We start from the raw sequence: 20,832 nt of genomic DNA on the forward strand, positions 1-20,832 counted from the left end.
TTTAATCTTACTTTGAACTCTGTAGATTTGCTTTGCATTTGTAAAAATATCGCACATTTCACCACTGGAAAGCTGTGCTGATTTACACTGGGTTTTTTGTACTTTATAAAAGATTAGCAGACCATAAATTATTATTTTGACTCTCTTCTATTTATGCTCAGCTAAAAATGTGTTACTTTGCAATTAAACATGTTTATAGTTGTAAGGACTTCTTCTGTACTTAGTGCCCACAAATAATGGGTTACGTGTTCTAATATAGATTTTAAAATAAGTTGGCTGAACAACAATCATGATGGAATCAAGAATGGAAAAAGGTCTGTGTACTGGAAGGAGTTATATGTTGGTATTTACAGTGATTCTTACCTTAACTCTTGATCATTATTTATATTGAGTGTGTTTTTAAATAAACCTGTTTTGAATTTCTCAAATGCATATTGATGAATGCGTTGTGAGTTGTTATAGAGTGTAAGGAAGCACTAAGGAGCTGGCATTTAAACGGTCTTATTTCTTTGACCAACACTTGAGGGTGCTGAGGGTTCACATGTTCTCCAGATCCTATTTTAATTGCTCCACTTAGTCAGTTAAAGTCCCTCGTCATGTAAAAATGTGTTTTCTGCTAGTCCTGATCTAAGAATAAAGCCTATAGATTCAGGAATTTTCAGAATTAAAGATTAATTTCTGAGTTCAGACACTTGAGCTGGAAAAAGGGTATTAAATTGAAGAGAAGTTAAAAACTCAAGTAGTTCATGCAAAATACTGTGAATACCTTATTCAAGGCTTACTAATAGAAATATAATTGGATCAACATTTATACTTTAAAATTACTTATTCTGCTTTGAAATATAGTTTTTGAACCCATTATTTGTGATGTAGAAGATTGTTCCTGTGATTTGTAAATTGCAAGCTTTTAGAAATGTCCACCATTTCTATAACAGGAAGTCTTTAAAGTCCGGTTGTGTAAAGATATTAATTGGGATCGCATTTAAAAAACACATTTACGTAATGCATTTAGAGGTATAGGGGTTGGACAATGAAACTGAAACAGCTGTCATTTTAGTGTGGGAGGTTTCATGGCTAAATTGGACCAGCCTGGAAGCCAGTCTTCATTGATTGCACATTGCACCAGTAAGAGCAGAGTGTGAAGGTTCAATTAGCAGGGTAAGAGCACAGTTTTGCTCAAAATATTGAAATACACACAACATTATGGGTGACATACCAGAGCTCAAAAGAGGACAAATTGTTGATGCACGTCTTGCTGGCGCATCTGTGACCAAGACAGCAAGTCTTTGTGATGTATCAAGAGCCACGGTATCCAGGGTAATGTCAGCATACCACCAAGAAGGACGAACCACATCCAACAGGATTAACTGTGGACGCAAGAGGAAGCTGTCTGAAAGGGATGTTCGGGTGCTAACCCAGATTGTATCCAAAAAACATAAAACCACGGCTGCCCAAATCACGGCCCAAATCACGGCAGAATTAAATGTGCACCTCAACTCTCCTGTTTCCACCAGAACTGTATGAGGGATTGCTGCAAAGTCAACGCCAGTGACTGTCCACTGTCTCTACATGCTCATCCGGGAGGAGGGAATGTTGCAAGTCACTGACTGGATGCAATCTGCTGGGTTTCCTTAGATAGAAAAACTTTTTATCCAATTTGAATAAAAACCTCTGACTGCACTGTTCAATGGTGAGGACTAATTGGAATGTATGTACCTGACTGTTGTGAAGTGCCTTGAGACAACATGTGTTGTGAATTGGCGCTATATAATTAAAACTGAATTGAATTGAATTGAACTGTCCGTCTGGAGCTCCACAGGGTCAATATACACAGCCGGGCTGCTATGGCCAAACCTTTGGTCACTCATGCCAATGCCAAACGTCAATTTCAATGGTGCACGGAGTGCAAATCTTGGGCTGTGGACAATGTGAAACATGTATTGTTCTCTGATGAGTCCACCTTTACTGTTTTCCCCACATCCGGGAGAGTTACGGTGTGGAGAAGCCCCAAAGAAGCCTACCACCCAGACTGTTGCATGCCCAGAGTGAAGCATGGGGGTGGATCAGTGATGGTTTGGGCTGACATATCATGGCATTCTGTTAGGTATTATTTAATCAACTCAGAGGTAAGGAACGACACAGAGTCAGTTTTACTTGCGGCAAGGGTAGCTGTGCAATACACACTACGAAGTATTAGCACTCCTCTCTCTTTATTTATACATGCTTTGTCACACACAGTTCAAACAACATTCAGGGTGTGTGTGTGTGTGTGGGGTCAGAAAGGTTAGGGTTCATTTGTCTTGATTATAAACAAACAGACGAAGTGGGAAGTGGGGACCTGGTGAATAGCCCCCAGATGCTGCTAATAAAAGAATAAAAGCATAAAAGCATAACTCATTCTTGTGACCATCTCCCTTCCTGTAACATGTAAGGAGGGAAAAGCACTTAGATGAGTGATAAACAATACAAAAGTTTTAAAACCCTAACACATTCCCTTGGCCCAATACTTGTGCTAGATGGGCGCGTCACTGCTAAGGACTACCAAACCATTCTTGAGGACCATGTGCATCCAATGGTTCAAACATTGTATCCTGAAGGCGATGCCGTGTATCAGGATGACAATGCACCAATACACACAACAAGACTGGTGAAAGATTGGTTTGATGAACATGAAAGTGAAGTTGAACATCTCCCATGGCCTGCACAGTCACCAGATCTAAATATTATTGAGCCACTTTGGGGTGTTTTGGAGGAGCGAGTCAGGAAACGTTTTCCTCCACCAGTATCACGTAGTGACCTGGCCACTATCCTGCAAGAAGAATGGCTTAAAATCCCTCTGACCACTGTGCAGGACTTGTATATGTCATTCCCAAGACGAATTGACGCTGTATTGGCCGCAAAAGGAGGCCCTACACCATACTAATAAATTATTGTGGTCTAAAACCAGGTGTTTCAGTTTCATTCTCCAACCCCTGTATATGCAGCTGATAACTGGGTAAATCATGTTTTAATTACTTTCCTAACTAAAATGGAGCTAATTGAGAAGCTTTACATATTTACTTAAAACGTTGTGATGAGCACTGTATTTATTCCCCTAAAACATTTTCCTATTTTGTTAAGTTACCACAAATAGCAGTTTTTACTGTTGGGATTTTATGTGATAGGACACAAAGTAGAGCATGATTTCTAAGAAGAAAGACATTGGCACATTTTTCCAAGATATTGAACATGTAAAAAAAACAAAAAAGTTTGGTATACATAGTCATCTAACATAATTTTTTTCCCTATTCTTAGTAAAATAGACGCAACTAAATCAGATTGAATCTAGAGCTGTCCTTTTGACAGATCCCACCTGAGCAGTGATTCTCTGCAGCTCCTCCTAAGATATCTGAGGCCAATGATATACAAGCATATTTGAGATCTTTTATTGTACATAAAGGAAGACACAATAATTGTGGGTAAAAGGTAACATATCAATAAAACAATATCAGTTAAAAAAGATCTTGGGTAATATTGATAATGATTAAAAAACTAATGCAAAGTTTAGATGTAAGACAATATATTTTGTGTCACTTTTTACACATAGTTGTTTAAATATAGTATATAGTAATTAAAATATACCACATATTGATGACCCACTAGCTTTGTGGTTCAGGAAAAGAATGTTTACTGGTGTTTTTTAGCGTATTTCATCCTAATGTTTTCTTTTTGTCATTCCTATGAAATATACGATGAAAGTAAACAAAAATATTGTCAAAAAATCACTTTCTTACTTTTAATAGTTTCTGCACAAGAAAACAAATAAGGTTGTGACAGACTCAATAAAAGCTACTGTTATGTGTAGTTGTTTTAAAAGACCAAAGCAGATTTCAGAAGGAACATCTTGGGTCCAAATGGTTTAACAGCATCAAAGTAAATACACACATCATATTAGCTACACCATGCTTTTTTATTTTTGATAGGATGAAAGAGTGTTGTGTCTCTTAGCAGAGGGGAGTGATTTTTCACTAAGGTAAACGATGTCTTCTGTCATCCATTTGGTAGGGTAATTTGATGTTGACAGATCAATATGACCAAGCTCTGCCCTTCCACATGATGTTACAGTTCATCAGGTGTCAGATGGCAGCAATAAGACTAATGGTATGATATGGTTCATAGTGAGGGGAACATGTGGCTACCAGCGGGACAGAAGTGCAATGAAGATATACAGAGTTGTTAATTTCCTTTCACCTTTATAAAACATAGAAAAGATGTGCTGTTTTTAATTTTCTTTTTTCCAAAGATAAAATATGTTTTCATTTTAATATTTGACTACAATTGATAAAAACACTGATAATAGTTAAAAAAAGACATTTAATTTAAATAATTGTTGTATGTTGTATGTTAATTTTTCTTATCAATATTAATTCAGTTCAAGGATTAATAAAAACAAACATACAGATGAATGAATTCATATAGAGTTTCTGGTTAACCTTAGATGTATGTTTTTTAACTGAATAAAATCCACACATACAGAAATCCATTTGAGATTAAACCTCTGTGCAGCCCCAGATGCAGCTGAACCAAAATGTTAAATTTCATTTGTGAGCTCAGTCAGATTTATTTGTTTTCCTTTAGACAGACAGTCTCCTCCTCTCTAAATCGACACATGCAGCTCTCAGAAAAATCCCTGCTACAGTATATAAAGTGTGATATTCATTTCAGCCTGTTGAAATGCTTAGGGTGTTACTTAGATTTAGCTTCTCTAAATCACTCTGAGCAGTAACAAAGAGGAGTAGCTGCAAATAAGTGTGTATGCATTTGTGTGTGTGTTTCTGCAGGTAAAAGCGAGATGCCCCAGGCACGTAAGGCGATCCTGACACCATAAATAATGGAGCCTGTCATGGCAGAGAGGATAAGTTCTCTGGACAAGGCTCCTTTTTCACAGGGCTTTCTCCCTTTGGCTCACGTGACCACAGAGGTGTCAGTAATTTTTCATGAGTAGTGTTTGTGGGTTGTATGTTCATATACCACCCAGGTAGCACACCATCAGGTGGATATTCCCCCTTTTCAGTGCCTGGAGTCTATCCATCTGCATCTCTACATGCTCGGGGTCTTGTAGATTTCACAGTCCCAGAATCTATCTGTGTCAAGGGTCAAATGAATTGTCTTACACCATTAGAAACTCAAGGCAGCACTTACGAAACTAAAGGCTAGGGAAGTGGATTAATAAAAGATGCCGTTGAAACAGAAAAAATCCACAGCTTCGGAAGAAACCGAAGAGGTTGATGATGAAGTGGAGGAAACTGAGCCAAATTTAAAGGAGAGTGGCCACGGGCTGACCCATGGGGAAGCCACAAAAAGAGGAAAGAGTCAGAGGAAACACAAGAGCACTGAAGGCTCAGAGATCCATGAGCTGCCAGATGAGGACAAGAAGGACAAAGGAGATAAGGTGAAAAAGAAGAAAAATAAAACAAGAGATGATGCTGATACTAAAGCTGATGCTACAATTTCAAATAAGGATGCTGAGGGTGAGCAGAACGAGTCCACAACCAAACCTGAAAAGGACAAATCTGAGAGGCTTAAAGAGGAAGTGACTGAGGGAAAAAAGAGGCAGAAAAAGAAGTCATCTGTAGAGAATCCAGAGAGAGAGGAAGAGATGGGGTCCAAGGATAAAAAGTCCAAAGATGGCAAGAAGAAGAAGAAGAGGTCTCATGGTGATGATGCTGAGGAGCCCTTGATCGATGAGCAGGAAGCAGAGGAGGAGGACTCAAAGAAAAAGAAAAAGAAAAAGGCAAAGAAGAGCTCTGGAGACAGTGATGATGATAAAAAGAAAAAAGGGAAAAAATCAAAAAGCAAACAAGTGGACTACGCTGCAATCTACCAGAATGAGCTGCTTAACTATCACACAGACTCTTCGGATGCATATGAAGATGAGTACTACAAAAAGAAAGGTAAGGGCCACACACTGACGTCTGAGAAACAAACCCCTCACCCGGCTGACACACGGTGGAGTTCAGCCACCTTTAGCTCCAACCAGGATCAAACAGGGGATTCCCTCTGATTGTTCTGGATGAAAGCTCAGTTATGTTCCACATGAATGGAGCCAAACGGAGGCCCCAGAGCAGACACGTGTTGGGTGCTGTCCCAGTCTGAGGGACTGGGAGCACCACTAGGTCCACTGAGAGTCAGGAGAATAATCAGGAGGAAGGTTATTATTTTTGTGCAATGGCGTGCAGGTTTTATAGACATGTTTCATTTTAAACAGTAAACAGTCTAATCCTACAGCATACACTTAAGTTCAGGAAGTTATTTCAGAGCTTAAAATTAAAAGTGATGAGTTAGAAAATGTGAACATAATTAGTAACCCTCATAAAGATGTGTAGAAGCCTTAATATGAATCAAGATTGTATCAAACTACAATTAATTCAGCACCTTTAATTGGAGTACATCCAGTGCAGGAACAAAATCCCACATTGAGGATTTTTTTTAACAAACCAGTCATACCAGTTGTAAACTAAAACAACTGGGACCATGAGAAAATGACCAAACAATAATTAGACGTATGGCGAGAGAGATAAAATGTGTGGCATCACCAAATCTCTGTAACTTCAATTGGTTTTCAAGCTTTTGTTCACATGTTTACCTGAATGAGGTGCATGAGGAGCTGTGTTGCTTACACCCAGATGAGTCTATCAAAGCCCAGTTTTACCAAGCCACTGTCTATCTGATTTTATCAGGTGTCTCCCTTTCTGTTTAATCGGATCTTAATAGCTCCGATTGCTGTTAATTAGGAATCCCTGTTTTTGATGGGTTGACCTCATTCTTCTGCTATCTATCTTCAGCCTGCCAGCGCATTTTTCTTTTCTTCCTTGCCTATTTACATTTCTTTTATCTTTATTTCTTAACTCCATCATGGCTTTGTTTTATTATTTATTAATTTACAGCATCTATGATGAGGTATTTAAGAGGGCCTGATCATTCTATTCTAAACAATTTGTATCCTTACATAAAGTCAGGTAAAGAAAAGCTTACATTTGAAGATAGAGGCAGGATTACCATAATAAAAACAACCAATTCTGCGGACTGCAGCTGAGGCGGTTTGGGCTTCTAATCAGGGTTGTCTCATGAATTCCAATGTGTCAGATTTTATGACATTGTGTTTAATATCCAGTCTCCTCTTTCATACAGTATATGAGGTGGTTACAGTCACAGGTGATGTAAAGGGAGCTGGGACTGATGCCAATGTTTTTGTTACCCTCTTTGGAGAGTTTGGCGTCTCACCCAAGGTTCACTTGGCAAGCAAGTAAGTGTGAAAGTGTTCATAAATATGGTGCTGAAATATAAAAAAAACCATGTTGCACCAACAATTCCAGTTCATGTCCTAATTAGAACTGTCTTCAATATGTTGTACGATTCCTTGTTCAATATAATGTACAAAACCAGTGATGTTTACAGGTTTAGCACATTTTCAAAGAGAGTCATTAACTGTTAATTTTTTCTGTTTTTTTCTAATTCCTCAGCACAGAAAAGAGGTATCTGCTAATTAGTCTACAACAGGATGGTTATCATTCTCTACTTGTGTTGGCTTGTATTGTGCATATGATGCTGTATGGGAGAGAAGTCCTATTCAACAGTACACTGATCACCCTAAAAGCTTTTAAAATCTTTGATATTAGAAAATAGACTAAAGGTTTCCTTGTGAAGCTGGAATCTCTCCTTCATACAGATGTAAACAAATATTGGACTCAGAATATCTGGAGTAAGGAGGAACTATGTGACATGGCTGGTCTTCTTTTCCATTCAGAAAGGAATGAAAGAAGACCACGATGTCATTTATGCAGATGATCAAATGACTCTCAGGAGATCTTATCAGCGGCAGGCTCTCTTTATGTCCACCCACGCTGATTGACAGACCGGGTTACCTGCACAGCATAAAGGATTCACACAACTTATTGTCAACTTCTCTGGACCATGTCACCCACACCTTGTGGTGGTCTTGTATTCAGTATGTCCATACTGTGTGACCTCTGTATACCTAATCTGATAAAATACTGGGCATAGATGTCATTGATTGTTTTGGTATTTACATGACAAACTTATTGCAGAGTTAGGAGTTTCACCTTACTCCGATATGCGTCAGGTCCTGCCTGTATTGTGTCATGATAGATTTATACTTCACAGCACGATACAGGTAAGGGAGATGCTTATTTCTTCAAGCCTCCAAGGCACATTAAGAATGCAATTCTTTGGAAATTCAGTGTGATTACAATATGTATAAATTACATGAATTCCAATGTTTGCATCTCCTTTTCATCTTTGCAGACAATTTAATATGAAGTATGAGAGCATGTATTCATTTTTGGCAATTTATTTACTATAGTAGACTTTAAATATATAATCTTAATTATATAATCCTTGGCCTTATCTGTGTAATAATAAAAAGAAAAAAGAAAAGATGGATGTGGGTCAGTCATGAGCTCTCTGTAAATGGATAGGTCAGCTGATGTACAGTTGGGGGCATGCTTCCTCTCTGCAAGGGGCAGACGTACAGTGCATGAGAAACAAGGAGAGAGCGATGAAGTGGCATAGCCTGAGTAAGGATTCAGATTATACCACAGCTATCAACCCACAAGGGTCTCTTAAGCTGGATCAGTTGGGGCGCTGCCATTTACAGAATCGCAGATAAACTCCTTCATCTGTCTGCTATAATCTCTCTGGATTTAATAGTGGAAGTTGCTCAATCCACATTTTGTGCAAATTTTAATACTTTCTCACATTTTTTTAATTTATAGGAGCCGGAATGCATTTGAGAAGAATAAGACGGATGTTTTCCGTGTCAAAACACAAAATGTTGGCCCAATTAAAAAGCTAAGGTACTGTATAATATGAAAATGTTTGTCACTATAAACCTCTCTTTATTGCTACACTGCAGAGTAATCTAACTGTTTCCATCATTAGATCAAATGTGCGAAATTCACATTTTTCAAAAGGTTACTCATTGTAAACTGAGTAAATGTAAGTAGTTGCTACCTACATCTGGATCTGGATTCTAAAAAAAACAAATTTACCAACATGCGTTACAAATGACCATCTCTGCCAGTTCAAAAGCCATCCCCTCACACACATTTCATCTCTTATCACAGTCACCAACAGGTAGAGTTTTCACTGTTACCACAGAGACACCTAATTGACATTTGGATGCAATGTATATGAAGGCTGTAATAATTTTTGACACATTAAAAAGAAAACAATTACGTAAAGGTTATTTAATTTTAGTTATTTAACCTTGCAACAGCTGTTGTAAGAGGATAATGGGTGGAACGTAATTAGCAGTCAACAGCGGCCATGCTTCTCCATTACTGCAAAGATGTGTGATGTGATATCCTTTATTTATACCCTTTGACCTTTCGCACATTTGGTTATATTACCAACAACTTCAATGCTTTTATTGGGATCCTATGTGATGGACTGACACAAATTAGCGTATAAATGTAAAACAGACAGAAAAGGATTTATGTGATTGCCAAAAGTCTTATAATAAAGTGTGGCAAGCAGTTGTATTCAGCCAGCGTGGATCTATATTTAGAAAACTATAATTTAATATAGTATCACCTTTTGCTGCAGTTTCATATACAGTCTACTCTGGGCATTTCTCAACCAGCTTTATACATCCAAAGACAAGTTTTTGCCCAATTTTCTTAGAAATATAACTCAAGTTAGAGAGTTAAGTGGAGAGCACCTGTTAACAGCAAAATTCAAGTCTACCAAAAAACTGCAACTGTATTTAGCTCTGGACTTAAGGGCAACTGTCCTGCTGATATGTAAACATCTGTCAAATATTCCATGACAAAAAAAAATGGAAACAAAAGCATCTCATCAGCGCGATGTTGCCATCACCATGTTTCACTGTAGCAGTGGGGTGTTCAGGGTAATATTCAGAGTTAGTTTTCTGCAATAAACAATATGCAGAAGTCTGTAGGAGGTTTCTGAAATGTATCTTCTGCAATACACCCAGCAGGTACTCATAAACTGGCTGCATTATTCATACTCTTGTTATACCTTATCTGACTCAGTCTGCATGACATGTCTGTTATCTCTAAGCTGCAATGTATGAAAATAATGGTCTAGTTAAGTATTCAACTACGGAACTTTATCTAGTGTGGCAAGATTATTAGAGACCACTTACAGAGTATATATAAAGTAAATCTGACTTTTGATTTCCCTAGAATTGAACATGACAACACAGGAATGAGTGCCAGCTGGTTCTTGGACAGGGTAGTGGTGACGGACATGATCCGGCCCCATCTGCGCTTCTATTTCCCCTGCAACAACTGGCTGAGCCGGGAGGAGGGTGACAACCTGTTCGTCAGGGATCTGCTGGGCAGCCTAAACCCCATGGATGTCCCAAAATGTAGGTCACTCCTTTTATAAAACAGACACAGTGACAGGTGACTGCTGGAAACCACAAAACAACTGATTACAAGTAGAAATATATTGGATTTCATTGTTGATTGTAGTAGTGAAATGTAAATGTAAACCCAGGCCAATCCAAGCAAAACAATATATATGTGTATATATATATATATATATATATAAATATATATACATATATCACTAGGCATCAATATACAAATCAGAACAGAGAAAATTAATTTCAAACAACATGGATCTGCCCGACTTTATGACTTTACAATCATGCACAGAGTATCCTAGAGTCCAAGTCAAAGATAAATCCCGTGACCTCAAATGGTTTTTTTTCCATTTTTGCAAACAAACGTCCATACTTCCATCAGCATAATATCCTAGTATTAGCAGAACAAGAACATCCAGAATTGTTGATTATTTATATAAGGAGGCTCATAGCTGACCCACTTCACCATAATAGTTTTTCTCATGCTGAGATATAAAATTTGATCATAGATAAAAAGGAGAAAATCCTGCTGTACATTACTTAAGTGTGAAATACAGAATGATGTTTGAGATAAGTTGTTACTGCTGCCCTCCAGAATCTCAATATGTCAATATGTAATAGATTTAAGAAATTACTATTTAACATACAGTACAGACCAAAAGTTTGGACACACCTTCTCATTCAAAGAGTTGTCTTTATTTTCATGACTATGAATATTGTAGCTTCACACTGAAGGCATCAAAACTATGAATTAACACATGTGGAATTATATACTGAACAAAAAAGTGTGAAACAACTGAAAATATGTCTTATATTCTAGGTTCTTCAAAGTAGCCACCTTTTGCTTTGATTACTGCTCCGCACACTCTTGGCATTATGTTGATGATCTTCAAGAGGTAGTCACCTGAAATGGTTTTCACTTCACAGGTGTGCCCTGTCAGGTGTAATTTTAAGCCTTATAAATGGGTTTGGGACCATCAGTTGTGTTGTGCAGGAGGTGGATACAGTACACAGCTGATAGTCCTACTGAATAGACTGTTAGAATTTGTATTGTGGCAAGAAAAAAGCAGCTAAGTAAAGAAAGACTAGTGGCATGCTATTCCATCCGGTTTGCGTTTAGTTGGACCATCATTTATTTTTCAACCGGACAATGACCCCAAACACACCTTCAGGCTGTGTAAGGGCTATTTGACCAAGAAGGAGAGTGATGGGGTGATGCGCCAGATGACCTGGCCTCCACAGTCACCGGACCTGAACCCAATCGAGATGGTTTGGGGTGAGCTGGACTGCAGAGTGAAGGCAAAAGGGCCAACAAGTGCTAAGCATCTCTGGGAACTCCTTCAAGACTGTTGGAAAACCATTTCAGGTGACTACCTCTTGAAGCTCATCAACAGAATGCCAAGAGTGTTCAGAGCAGTAATCAAAGCAAAAGGTGACTACTTTGAAGAACACTTTTTTGTTCAGTATATAATTCCACAAGTGTTAATTCATAGTTTTGATGCCTTCAGTGTGAAGCTACAATATTCATAGTCATGAAAATAAAGACAACTCTTTGAATGAGAAGGTGTTTCCAAACTTTGGGTTTGTACTGTATTGCACAATGTTTGTATATTTCACCATATATTTACAGTAAGTATAAAAGGGGAGTTTCCCCAAATTGTCCTAAATGTAAGATCCAAGTTGAAACAAGACTTCACTGTCTTTGGGAATGTAGCATCGTTCAGACTTTCTGGAAGGCGTTTTGTGTTTTCATCAGTAAAGCAATAAGTAAACCCGTGCCAGTAGATCCACTAATTTGCTTGCTGAGAAGTGTTACAGACTCTATGATACAGCAGGAAGAAGTTATCCAAACACTTCTAATGCTAACAATATATTTTTTTTAAATTAACCAACCTTTAACAAAAACTGACTGTAGCAATAACATGTCTGACAAGCTAGACACTAAGGTGTTTGTTAGCCTGCATGTTTTCCTATAGTTTCAGGATGTAACTGACTGCCATGCGAGTGTAATCCTCGGGTAAAACCGGTCCTTGTGACCTCTGCTGTAATGTGATCCAACATCTTAGCGCCTGATGACAATCAAGTCCAGCATTGTAAAGACATTTGGATAGTCGAAGCAACAAAGCTGTTCTTCAAATAGACACCTAGAGTTATTAATATTTAATTTGGAAGCCATCTCAGAGGTGATGTTCAAGGAACCTTTAGATAAGGGATAGAGCAGTTCATTAAATATGGTTATGTTTCTTCATTGTTAATTGTACATGGCCTGTGCTCCTTTTTAAGATTTTTCAGTGTCCTTTATAAATCTTACCATTTTTTGGCTTGATGTGTTATTTTCTGTCTTGCAGTAAATAAATATCTTGTGAGTGTATTCACTGCTGACATGAAGGGAAGTGGGACTGATGCCGATGTCTTCCTGAATATCTTTGGAGAAAATGGTGACACAGGTAATTTTTTGTGTGTAAATGCAGGACTGTTGCACAGGACTGTTAAGGTTGGGTCCTCAAATACATTCACTGACAATAAAAAGTAAACACCAAGGGAGAGTGGTGGAAATGAAAGCGCACAAAGGTCTGTATTGCAATCATTGAAATGTTAGATCAAATCGATGGCAGCATGGGAGCACTCATGGTCCCATGTCAGAAGAAGATCGTGGCTCCCCTTCTGGCCTGGATACAAGCGGCAGTTTGGTGTGAAATTGAGTCATACCCTAATGTGGTAAGTTGGCCTACATGTGTTGTTACTGCCTCTCAAGACCCTACGGATTAAAACTGGGTTGGAGTTGATGTCTGAGCTGGTGCCACACATGTTTGATTGGGGAATGATGATAGAATCTGACTGGCCATGGATCTGTGGATGCCCTCATCTATACATTGAGTCCAACATTAGGCCAGTCATGCATCTGCACACTCCACCTAGCCTCATGTAAACCCACAAGACTTTCCCAATTAATCTCCTGGGCAAGTCCTAGTAATGCTGTCAAATGCATTTACAAGGCATGCTCTGAGTCATGATGGTTGAATGCTTTGGCAACTGCCTGATAACACTGCCACTCCACTTGTGATACCAATAATTCTACTGTTTGTTCTATCTATGCAAGCTACTTGCAAACCAAGTCATTTAAATCTATACCTCCTTCCTCCAGTTGCACCAGATAACACCCAGAATAAACCATGGTTTCCTTGTGCTTAACCTTTTCAGTCAAATCATTTACACATCAATTCAACATAAAAAAAAACCTTTGTGATGAAATATCTGTTGACCAAAATGATACCTACTGATGACCTTTCTTCTGAGGACTTTACTTTCAACAACTGCAGCTTTGTGCTCTTTGTAGTTCCACTCCGTGATTCTTAACCACATTTTTGATGTGAAAGGGGAAAGAAGACTGGACAGTGACAAAGACAACTTTGAACGTGGTTCAGAGGACAAGTTTACAATAGAGACTCCAAACTTAGGAAGGCTAAGAAAAATCACCATTGGGCACAACAACCGAGGTTCCTCAGCTGGATGGTTTCTAGACAAGGCATGTAGATCACGGTCACTAATGGAGTTATGGGCTTCAAAGATGTGCACTTGAAAAATAAAAACTCTGGTAACTGTGCCTAATGCCTTTTACCTTACAGGTGATGATAGATGATATGGGGAATAAAGAAGTATATGTGTTTCCGGTGAATCGCTGGTTTGCCATGGATGAAGATGATGGCAAAATACAGAGAGATGTCTTGGTTGGATCAATGCAACCAATGGGTGGGAGAATATATGCCTTGTGTTTGCTATGCTTTAAGGTTTTGGCTAAATCTCAAATTAAACCCTTTTAAAGGCATTTAGAGAGAACATTTTCTATGAACAAACTGTATTTTTATTTAAGCAATTTATGGATAAATACTTTATTTTACCTACTCAGGAATTATATACAATGTTCAAGTAATGACTGGAGATATCAGGGGAGCAGGAACCAACTCTAAGATCCACATGGTCATGCATGGCTCCAAGGGCTTAAGAAACAGTGGCAAAATCTTCCTGGAGGGTGGTGCTTTTGAGCGAGCCCTCATTGACATTTTCAATGTAGAGATCTGTGAACTGATCAGCCCGCTCAGCAGGGTCACCATTGGTCACGACAACGGTGCCGTAGGTGCTGGGTGGTACTGTGAAAAGGTACTACACATTTCTAGTTGGCAACATAGATATTCTAATAGTGTGGTTAATCTATTAAGTAGCCATTTTGCTTCCAGGTGGTGATATACTGTCCATTCACGGGCATTGAGCAGACATTTCCATGTGGGATGTGGCTGGATGAGGATGAGGGGGATGGACTGATTGAAAGGGAACTGTATGAGATGGTCTCTCTCAGGCAGAAAAAACACAAAAGTGGGTACTCAGTGAAATAACCGCAAATCATGCACAGTGTGAAGAATAAAATTTTTAATTTTTTTATTTATTTACACCACTTTTTTTCTGTTGACATTATGTTCCTTTTGTTCACTCCAGAGTACCCATGGTCCTTATGGATTTGGACCTCAGACATAAAAGGCGCTGGCACAGATGCCCAGGTATTTCTGCAGATCTATGGTGAAAAGGGAAAGTCAGATGAGATAAAACTGGAAAACAATTCTGACAATTTTGAACAAGGGCAGATTGATAAATTCATGGTAAGTCTGAGATCATCTAATTCTTTATCTGGTTTATCTGCCATATTGATCTAAAAAATGTTCCTAGGTGGTCATTTTATTGTTTTTGTTTATACCTAACATTTTTGGGATCACTGTAGATTGAAATGCCAGACATCGGAAGGTTGCTGAAATTGCGGATCTGGCATGAGAAGAGAAATCCATTTGCTGGCTGGCATTTAGCGAAGGTGAGCCACAGCTGTCTGGTTTGCCATCATAAGTCAGTATTGTTCATCACTGTCACTTCTGATTAAGGCTAGACTGCAACCTATGTAATACCTAAATAAATGCTAATATTTTCAGGTATGACTATAGTGAGAGACATTTTAAGAGAGAAATACAGCATAGAGTTTTTTGGGGTTATATATATATATATATATATATATATATATATATATATATATATATATATATATATATGAAATTCCAAGTTGTAAAACTAGGCAGCAATTATCCAAAATTCAAAATTGACAAAGTCATTGATTTAGGGTAATTATTTGTAAAGATAAAGACAGTACCAACCCCAACCTCAAAATATAAAATTGCTGCTTGTTCAAAACATACTGATAGTTGCTATGATAGAAGAATAAGAATCAGCTTAATTGGCCGGGATAGTGCACACAAACATGGAATTAGATTTCAGTTTCCAGCACTCACAGCGTACAGACATATAGTATGATTATATAAACTGCAGAGGTATTAAAATAAATCTAAATTAACAGTAGGTAGGTTTTGATAGTGCAAATATACTTATTTTGTTTCACAGCACAGTAGCTGACTACTCAGGCTGTAAGGTGTTCATTGTGTTCATCAGAGAGACAGCCTTGGGGAACAAAACTGTCTCTGTGGCAGTAGGTTTTTGCTCTGTAGCGCCTACCTGAAGGAAAAAGTCTAAACCGTTTGTGTCCAGGATGTGTGGACTCTGTGGAGGTGTTAGTGGTTCTTTTTTTGATCCTAGACCTGTACAATTGCAGGATGGAGGGAGTGTCAGCCCTGATAATTCCCTCTGCAGACCAAATTGTTCTTTGTGATTTGATTATATGCTAATATCAAACTGCACTAATAAACCCACTCTTTGTACTTCTGATGATTTGTATCCCATTAAACACACACAGAGTCTAGAGTACAGCCTCCCATTGTAAATATGTTCCTATTAGTGTTTGAACACATACGATGTACAGAAATACCCTGTTGTTGGCCAATAATAATAATAGTTGTTAGCTTGTCACTGAGCACAGCAATTAGTACATCCTACTGGTTTTCTGACTTGCTAGTGGAGCATGGGTAAGGAGGTTGGTGTCATTACCAGATCTACACACTGACTTTAAAGATATACTTTTACACTTGTTCCTAGTTAACTGTTGTATGCTCCAGTTTACATTGGGAGTTCTTGAAATATTCTCCACTGCACTCAGTTTGAAACAGTGATCAACTCACCTTTTTGGCTAGGTTAATTAGCTTTGCATTTACCTTGCAAAGGGTTGATGCAAAACATTTTTCTCTGTACCATTACAAGCAACCGGCCAGTTGTACTTGTTCCACAATTTGAGAACCTAGGTGTTAAATTATTGTTCAATGTTTACGTCTGAACTGGAGACACCTGTCTTACATCACCACATACAAGCCTGCCATAGAATTTGAGGCAAGTATTTGTAAAGATAGAGATATTTATAAGAAATCCTTCATGAGGCACTTTTTCAAAAGGATGAATGCAAAGATCCTTTTGGAAAATCTCTATTAGCATGTGGAAAACACCTAAAAACCTTGAAGTTTATGTATACCTAATCATCAATCAGCTGACATTTTCATGTATGTACTGGTTCTACAGCACATCCTCCTAAATCAATTTCTCATTTCATGCTTTACTGTCATTTTTATTGTCACTGATAATTGATCATTTAGTGTGAAGAAAGTTCACAAACCAGAGTGCAGTTAAAGATGTGTTTGATGACAGATAAGACCTTAACTTTCTGCAGGTCACTTTGTTCAAGACGCTAACCATGGACAAATATTCTTTTGAATGTGGCCGTTGGCTGGACATCAATGAAGATGACAACGAGATTGTCCGAGAACTTCCCGCAAAAGGAACACTCATTGATGAGCCGTTGCCCTGTAAGAAACCAGACTTTTTCCTAAAAACAAGGGCTTACAGCATTTAAGTAACTGCAACAGGGGTCAAGAACAGTGTACATGCAGTTTGTAGTGCAACATTGGCTCTTCTCTGCTACTTTTTTGCAGTGATCAAATATCTAGTCACAATCTGCACTGGCAACGTCAGTGGTAGTGGCACTGATGCCAGGGTGTTCCTCAATATCATCGGGGACATGGGTGACACAGGAGAGCGTCTCATGTTTATGAGCAAAAACAATGTCAACAAATTTGAAAAAGGAAACGTGAGTAAATTATGAAACTAAATCTCACAACTGCATATGCTTTCTGAAACTTTACTTTAAGTGTCAGTTTGCTCTGTGTTTTCAACAACAGCATGATGAGTTTCTTATCGAGTCAGTCTTCCTGGGCCAGGTGTGCAGAGTCCGAGTAGGTCATGATGGCCGCGGTGGAGGCTGTGGTTGGTATCTTGATAAGGTGTTGGTAAGAGAGGAGGGACAGCCTGAGTCCTCTGCTATTGAGTTTCCATGTTTCAGGCAAGGCAATACTCTACACATGACTCTTAAAGTAATATATCCCCTTACTTTAATGTATGTAAAGACATGCTGACTAATGTGGAGCAGTAAGTTGGAAAACCTTACATTCATGCATCTCTCAGGTCCTGTTTAAGGTCTTTCCTGGATTTATTCCTAATTCCTCTAACTCAGTTACAAGGACTGAACAGCAAACGAGGGGAAACAAAGCAGCCACAGTCCAAAGGAAATGGTTGAAGGACCTCAAGAAAGCCAAGGGATAGGGTTAGGGTTAAAAAAACAACTATTGCTCAAGATGACTTTAAAAGATTTGCAGAAATAAGACAAACTTTAAAATGGACATAACCGGATATACAATACTGTGAAAAACATTCCCTATTACAGATTTTTTTTGCTTTTAATTTTTTGATCATGGAACAAATTTTGATATCAGATAAATATCATCTAAGAAAATACAAAATTTCATCAACCAATATTTACATTTAAAGCCATGCCAAAAAAAAAAAAAACAACCTACAACTATCATAAATAATTTTTTTGGGAATTTCCATCTGTCACACCTGTCACACCAAAGCCTAATCATTGATAAAAAAAAAAAAACAAAGCCACTGTCATCTGCCTGTCTGGTTAGAAATTTCGAAAGCTTTGGAACTCCTACAAACCATAATGAGAGTCCATCCATCCATCCATTGTCTTCCACTTATTCGGGGTCGGGTCGCGGGGGCAGCAGCCTAAGCAGAGACCCAGACTTCCCTCTCCCCAGCCACTTGAGCCAGCTCATCCAGGGGAATCCCAAGGCATTCCCAGGCAAGCCGAGAAACATAGTCCCTCCAGCGTGTCCTGGGTCTTCCTCTGGGCCTCCTCCCGGTGGGACGTGCCATGAAAGCCTCACCAGGTAGGCGTCCAGGAGGCATCCTAACCAGATGCCTGAGCCACCTCAACTGGCTCCTCTCGACGTGGAGAAGCAGCGGCTCTACTCTGAGTCCCTCCCGGATGACCGAGCTTCTCACCCTATCTCTAAGGGAGAGCCCAGACACCCTGCAGAGGGAACTCATTTCGGCCGATCTTGTTCTTTCGGTCATGACCCAAAGCTCATGACCATAGATGAGGGTAGGAACGTAGATCAACCAGTAAATCGAGAGCTTCGCTTTTTGACTCAGCTCTCTCTTCACCACAACAGACCGGTAAAGCGCCCGCATCACTGCTGACGCTGCACCATTCCGTCTATCAATCTCCCGCTCCGTTTTTCCCTCATTCATGAACAAGACCCCAAGATTCTTGAACTCCTCCACTTGAGGCAAGACCTTGCCACTGACCCAGAGAAGGCAGTCTACCCTCAAGACCATGGCCTCGGATTTGGAGGCACTTATTCTCATCCCGGCTGCTTCACACTCTGCTGCAAACTGCTCCAGTGAGAGCTGTAGATCACGACCTGATGAAGCCAATAGGACCACATCACCCGCAAAAAGCAGAGATCCAATCCTAAGGCCACCAAAACGGATCCCCTCAACACCTTGTAATTCTGTCCATAAAAGTTAAGAACAGAATCGGTGACAAAGGGCAACCTTGGTGGAGTCCAACCCTCACCAGAAACGAGTCCAACTTACTGCAATGTGGACCAAGCTCTGACACCGGTCATACAGGGACTTAACAGCCCGTATCATAGGGCCCGGTACCCCATACTCCCAGAGTACCCCCCACAGGATTCCCCGAGGGACACGGTCGAACGCCTTCTCCAAGTCCACAAAGCACATGTAGACTGGTTGGGCGAACTCCCATGCACCCTCCGGGACCCTGCTGAGGGTGTAGAGCTGATTCAGTGTTCCATGGCCAGGACTATCCATCGGACCCTCCTCTCCAGAACCCCCTAATAGACCTTACCATGGAGGCTTAAGAGTGTGACTCCCCTATAGTTGGAACACATTCTATGGTCCCCCTTTTTGAAAAGGGGGACCACCACCCCAGTCTACTAATCCAGTGGAACTGCCCTTGGTGTCCAGGGAATGCTGCAGAGACGCGTTAGCCAACACAACCCTACAACATCCAGAGCCTTAAGGAACTCTGCACGAATCTCATCCACCCCCGGGGCCCTACCACCGAGGAGCTTTTTAATCACCTTGGTAACCTCAGCACCAGAGATTGGAGAGCCCGCCCCAAGGTCCCCAGGCTCTGCTTCCTCAGTGGAAGACGTGCTGGTGGAATTGAGGAGGTCTTCAAAGTACTCCCTCCACCGGCCCACAACGTCCCGAGTCGAGGTCAAAAGCACACCCTCCTCACTGTAAACAATGTTGGTGTACCTCTTACTCCCCCGAGACACCGGCTGGTGGACCAGAATCGCCTCTGTTAGACCAGTTGTTTGCTGAATATTGGACCATTTGCACGTTGCTGGACGCCACTATGCCTTTCCAACGTCATCGGCCGTTTTGTATCCAGGACAGTCCGTTACTACAAATCCCATCGGCCACTGCGGCTGATATGACAGGGCGTCCCAGGTCTGATCTCACAGGAGATTATAAAGGAAGGTGACCCCCTTTAAAGAACGCCTTCAGCTGGATACCTTGACACGGTTACCACGCAACTGAAGCATCCTCTGGAGAAGAAGAGGTCCCACGTGGAGTCTTCATTTATTCTCCTTTGTTGGCCAACGAAAAATTCATGAAAGAGGTTTCTGGAATGAGAAGGCCAGAAATTTAACTTTGCCGATTGAAGACCTGAGTTTAACACGTAACCAAAACCACGGAGTTTCAAGGAGATGCAACTTTCCCTCCTTGCTTGGTTCTAGTCGACTGCTGACGGTCAGATCATATTTTTCCTTTTCGTCAAGGAGGCTAAAGGACGAAGATTGACCGCTCTTCCCGAAGTTAACTGTGGACGCACGTTAACTTCCAACTTTCCCCCTCCTTCTCTCTCCCTCTGCTGAGAGGAGACATCAACAAGTAAAACCCATCCTTTATTTTTATTTCTCTCTTAGAAATAGTCTGGGCAGGGTAGAGGACGTTTTAGTGCAATTAGATTCGCCATTTAATCTAATGCGTTCTGAATTATATGTGCATGCAACCTTTTATTGAAACTTTAATGTGCTGTGTTGGATGTCTTCAAGCCGCTGTGCTACCCATCTTTGTGTGTG

At 39.9% G+C, this 20,832-nt stretch overlaps 1 protein-coding gene across 1 annotated transcript in view; it reads left to right on the forward strand.

Moving 5' to 3' along the window:
• The first annotated feature begins 5,201 nt into the window (after positions 1 to 5,201).
• Positions 5,202 to 20,832, forward strand: part of LOC124872360 (lipoxygenase homology domain-containing protein 1-like) — a 41,520-nt gene continuing 25,889 nt past the window's right edge. The window contains exons 1-15 of the mRNA XM_047372252.1: positions 5,202 to 5,933; positions 7,171 to 7,285; positions 7,503 to 7,514; positions 8,775 to 8,855; positions 10,209 to 10,393; positions 12,742 to 12,840; positions 13,771 to 13,919; positions 14,020 to 14,143; positions 14,301 to 14,551; positions 14,629 to 14,764; positions 14,885 to 15,045; positions 15,165 to 15,251; positions 17,040 to 17,175; positions 17,302 to 17,456; positions 17,548 to 17,708. Of these exons, the coding sequence (XP_047228208.1) occupies positions 5,216 to 5,933; positions 7,171 to 7,285; positions 7,503 to 7,514; positions 8,775 to 8,855; positions 10,209 to 10,393; positions 12,742 to 12,840; positions 13,771 to 13,919; positions 14,020 to 14,143; positions 14,301 to 14,551; positions 14,629 to 14,764; positions 14,885 to 15,045; positions 15,165 to 15,251; positions 17,040 to 17,175; positions 17,302 to 17,456; positions 17,548 to 17,708 (2,570 nt within the window). The 5' untranslated portion in view covers positions 5,202 to 5,215. The remainder of the gene's footprint in view (positions 5,934 to 7,170; positions 7,286 to 7,502; positions 7,515 to 8,774; positions 8,856 to 10,208; positions 10,394 to 12,741; positions 12,841 to 13,770; positions 13,920 to 14,019; positions 14,144 to 14,300; positions 14,552 to 14,628; positions 14,765 to 14,884; positions 15,046 to 15,164; positions 15,252 to 17,039; positions 17,176 to 17,301; positions 17,457 to 17,547; positions 17,709 to 20,832) is intronic.

The sequence above is a fragment of the Girardinichthys multiradiatus genome, chromosome 8 (assembly GCF_021462225.1).
Source record: "Girardinichthys multiradiatus isolate DD_20200921_A chromosome 8, DD_fGirMul_XY1, whole genome shotgun sequence".
Taxonomy (NCBI): domain Eukaryota; kingdom Metazoa; phylum Chordata; class Actinopteri; order Cyprinodontiformes; family Goodeidae; genus Girardinichthys; species Girardinichthys multiradiatus.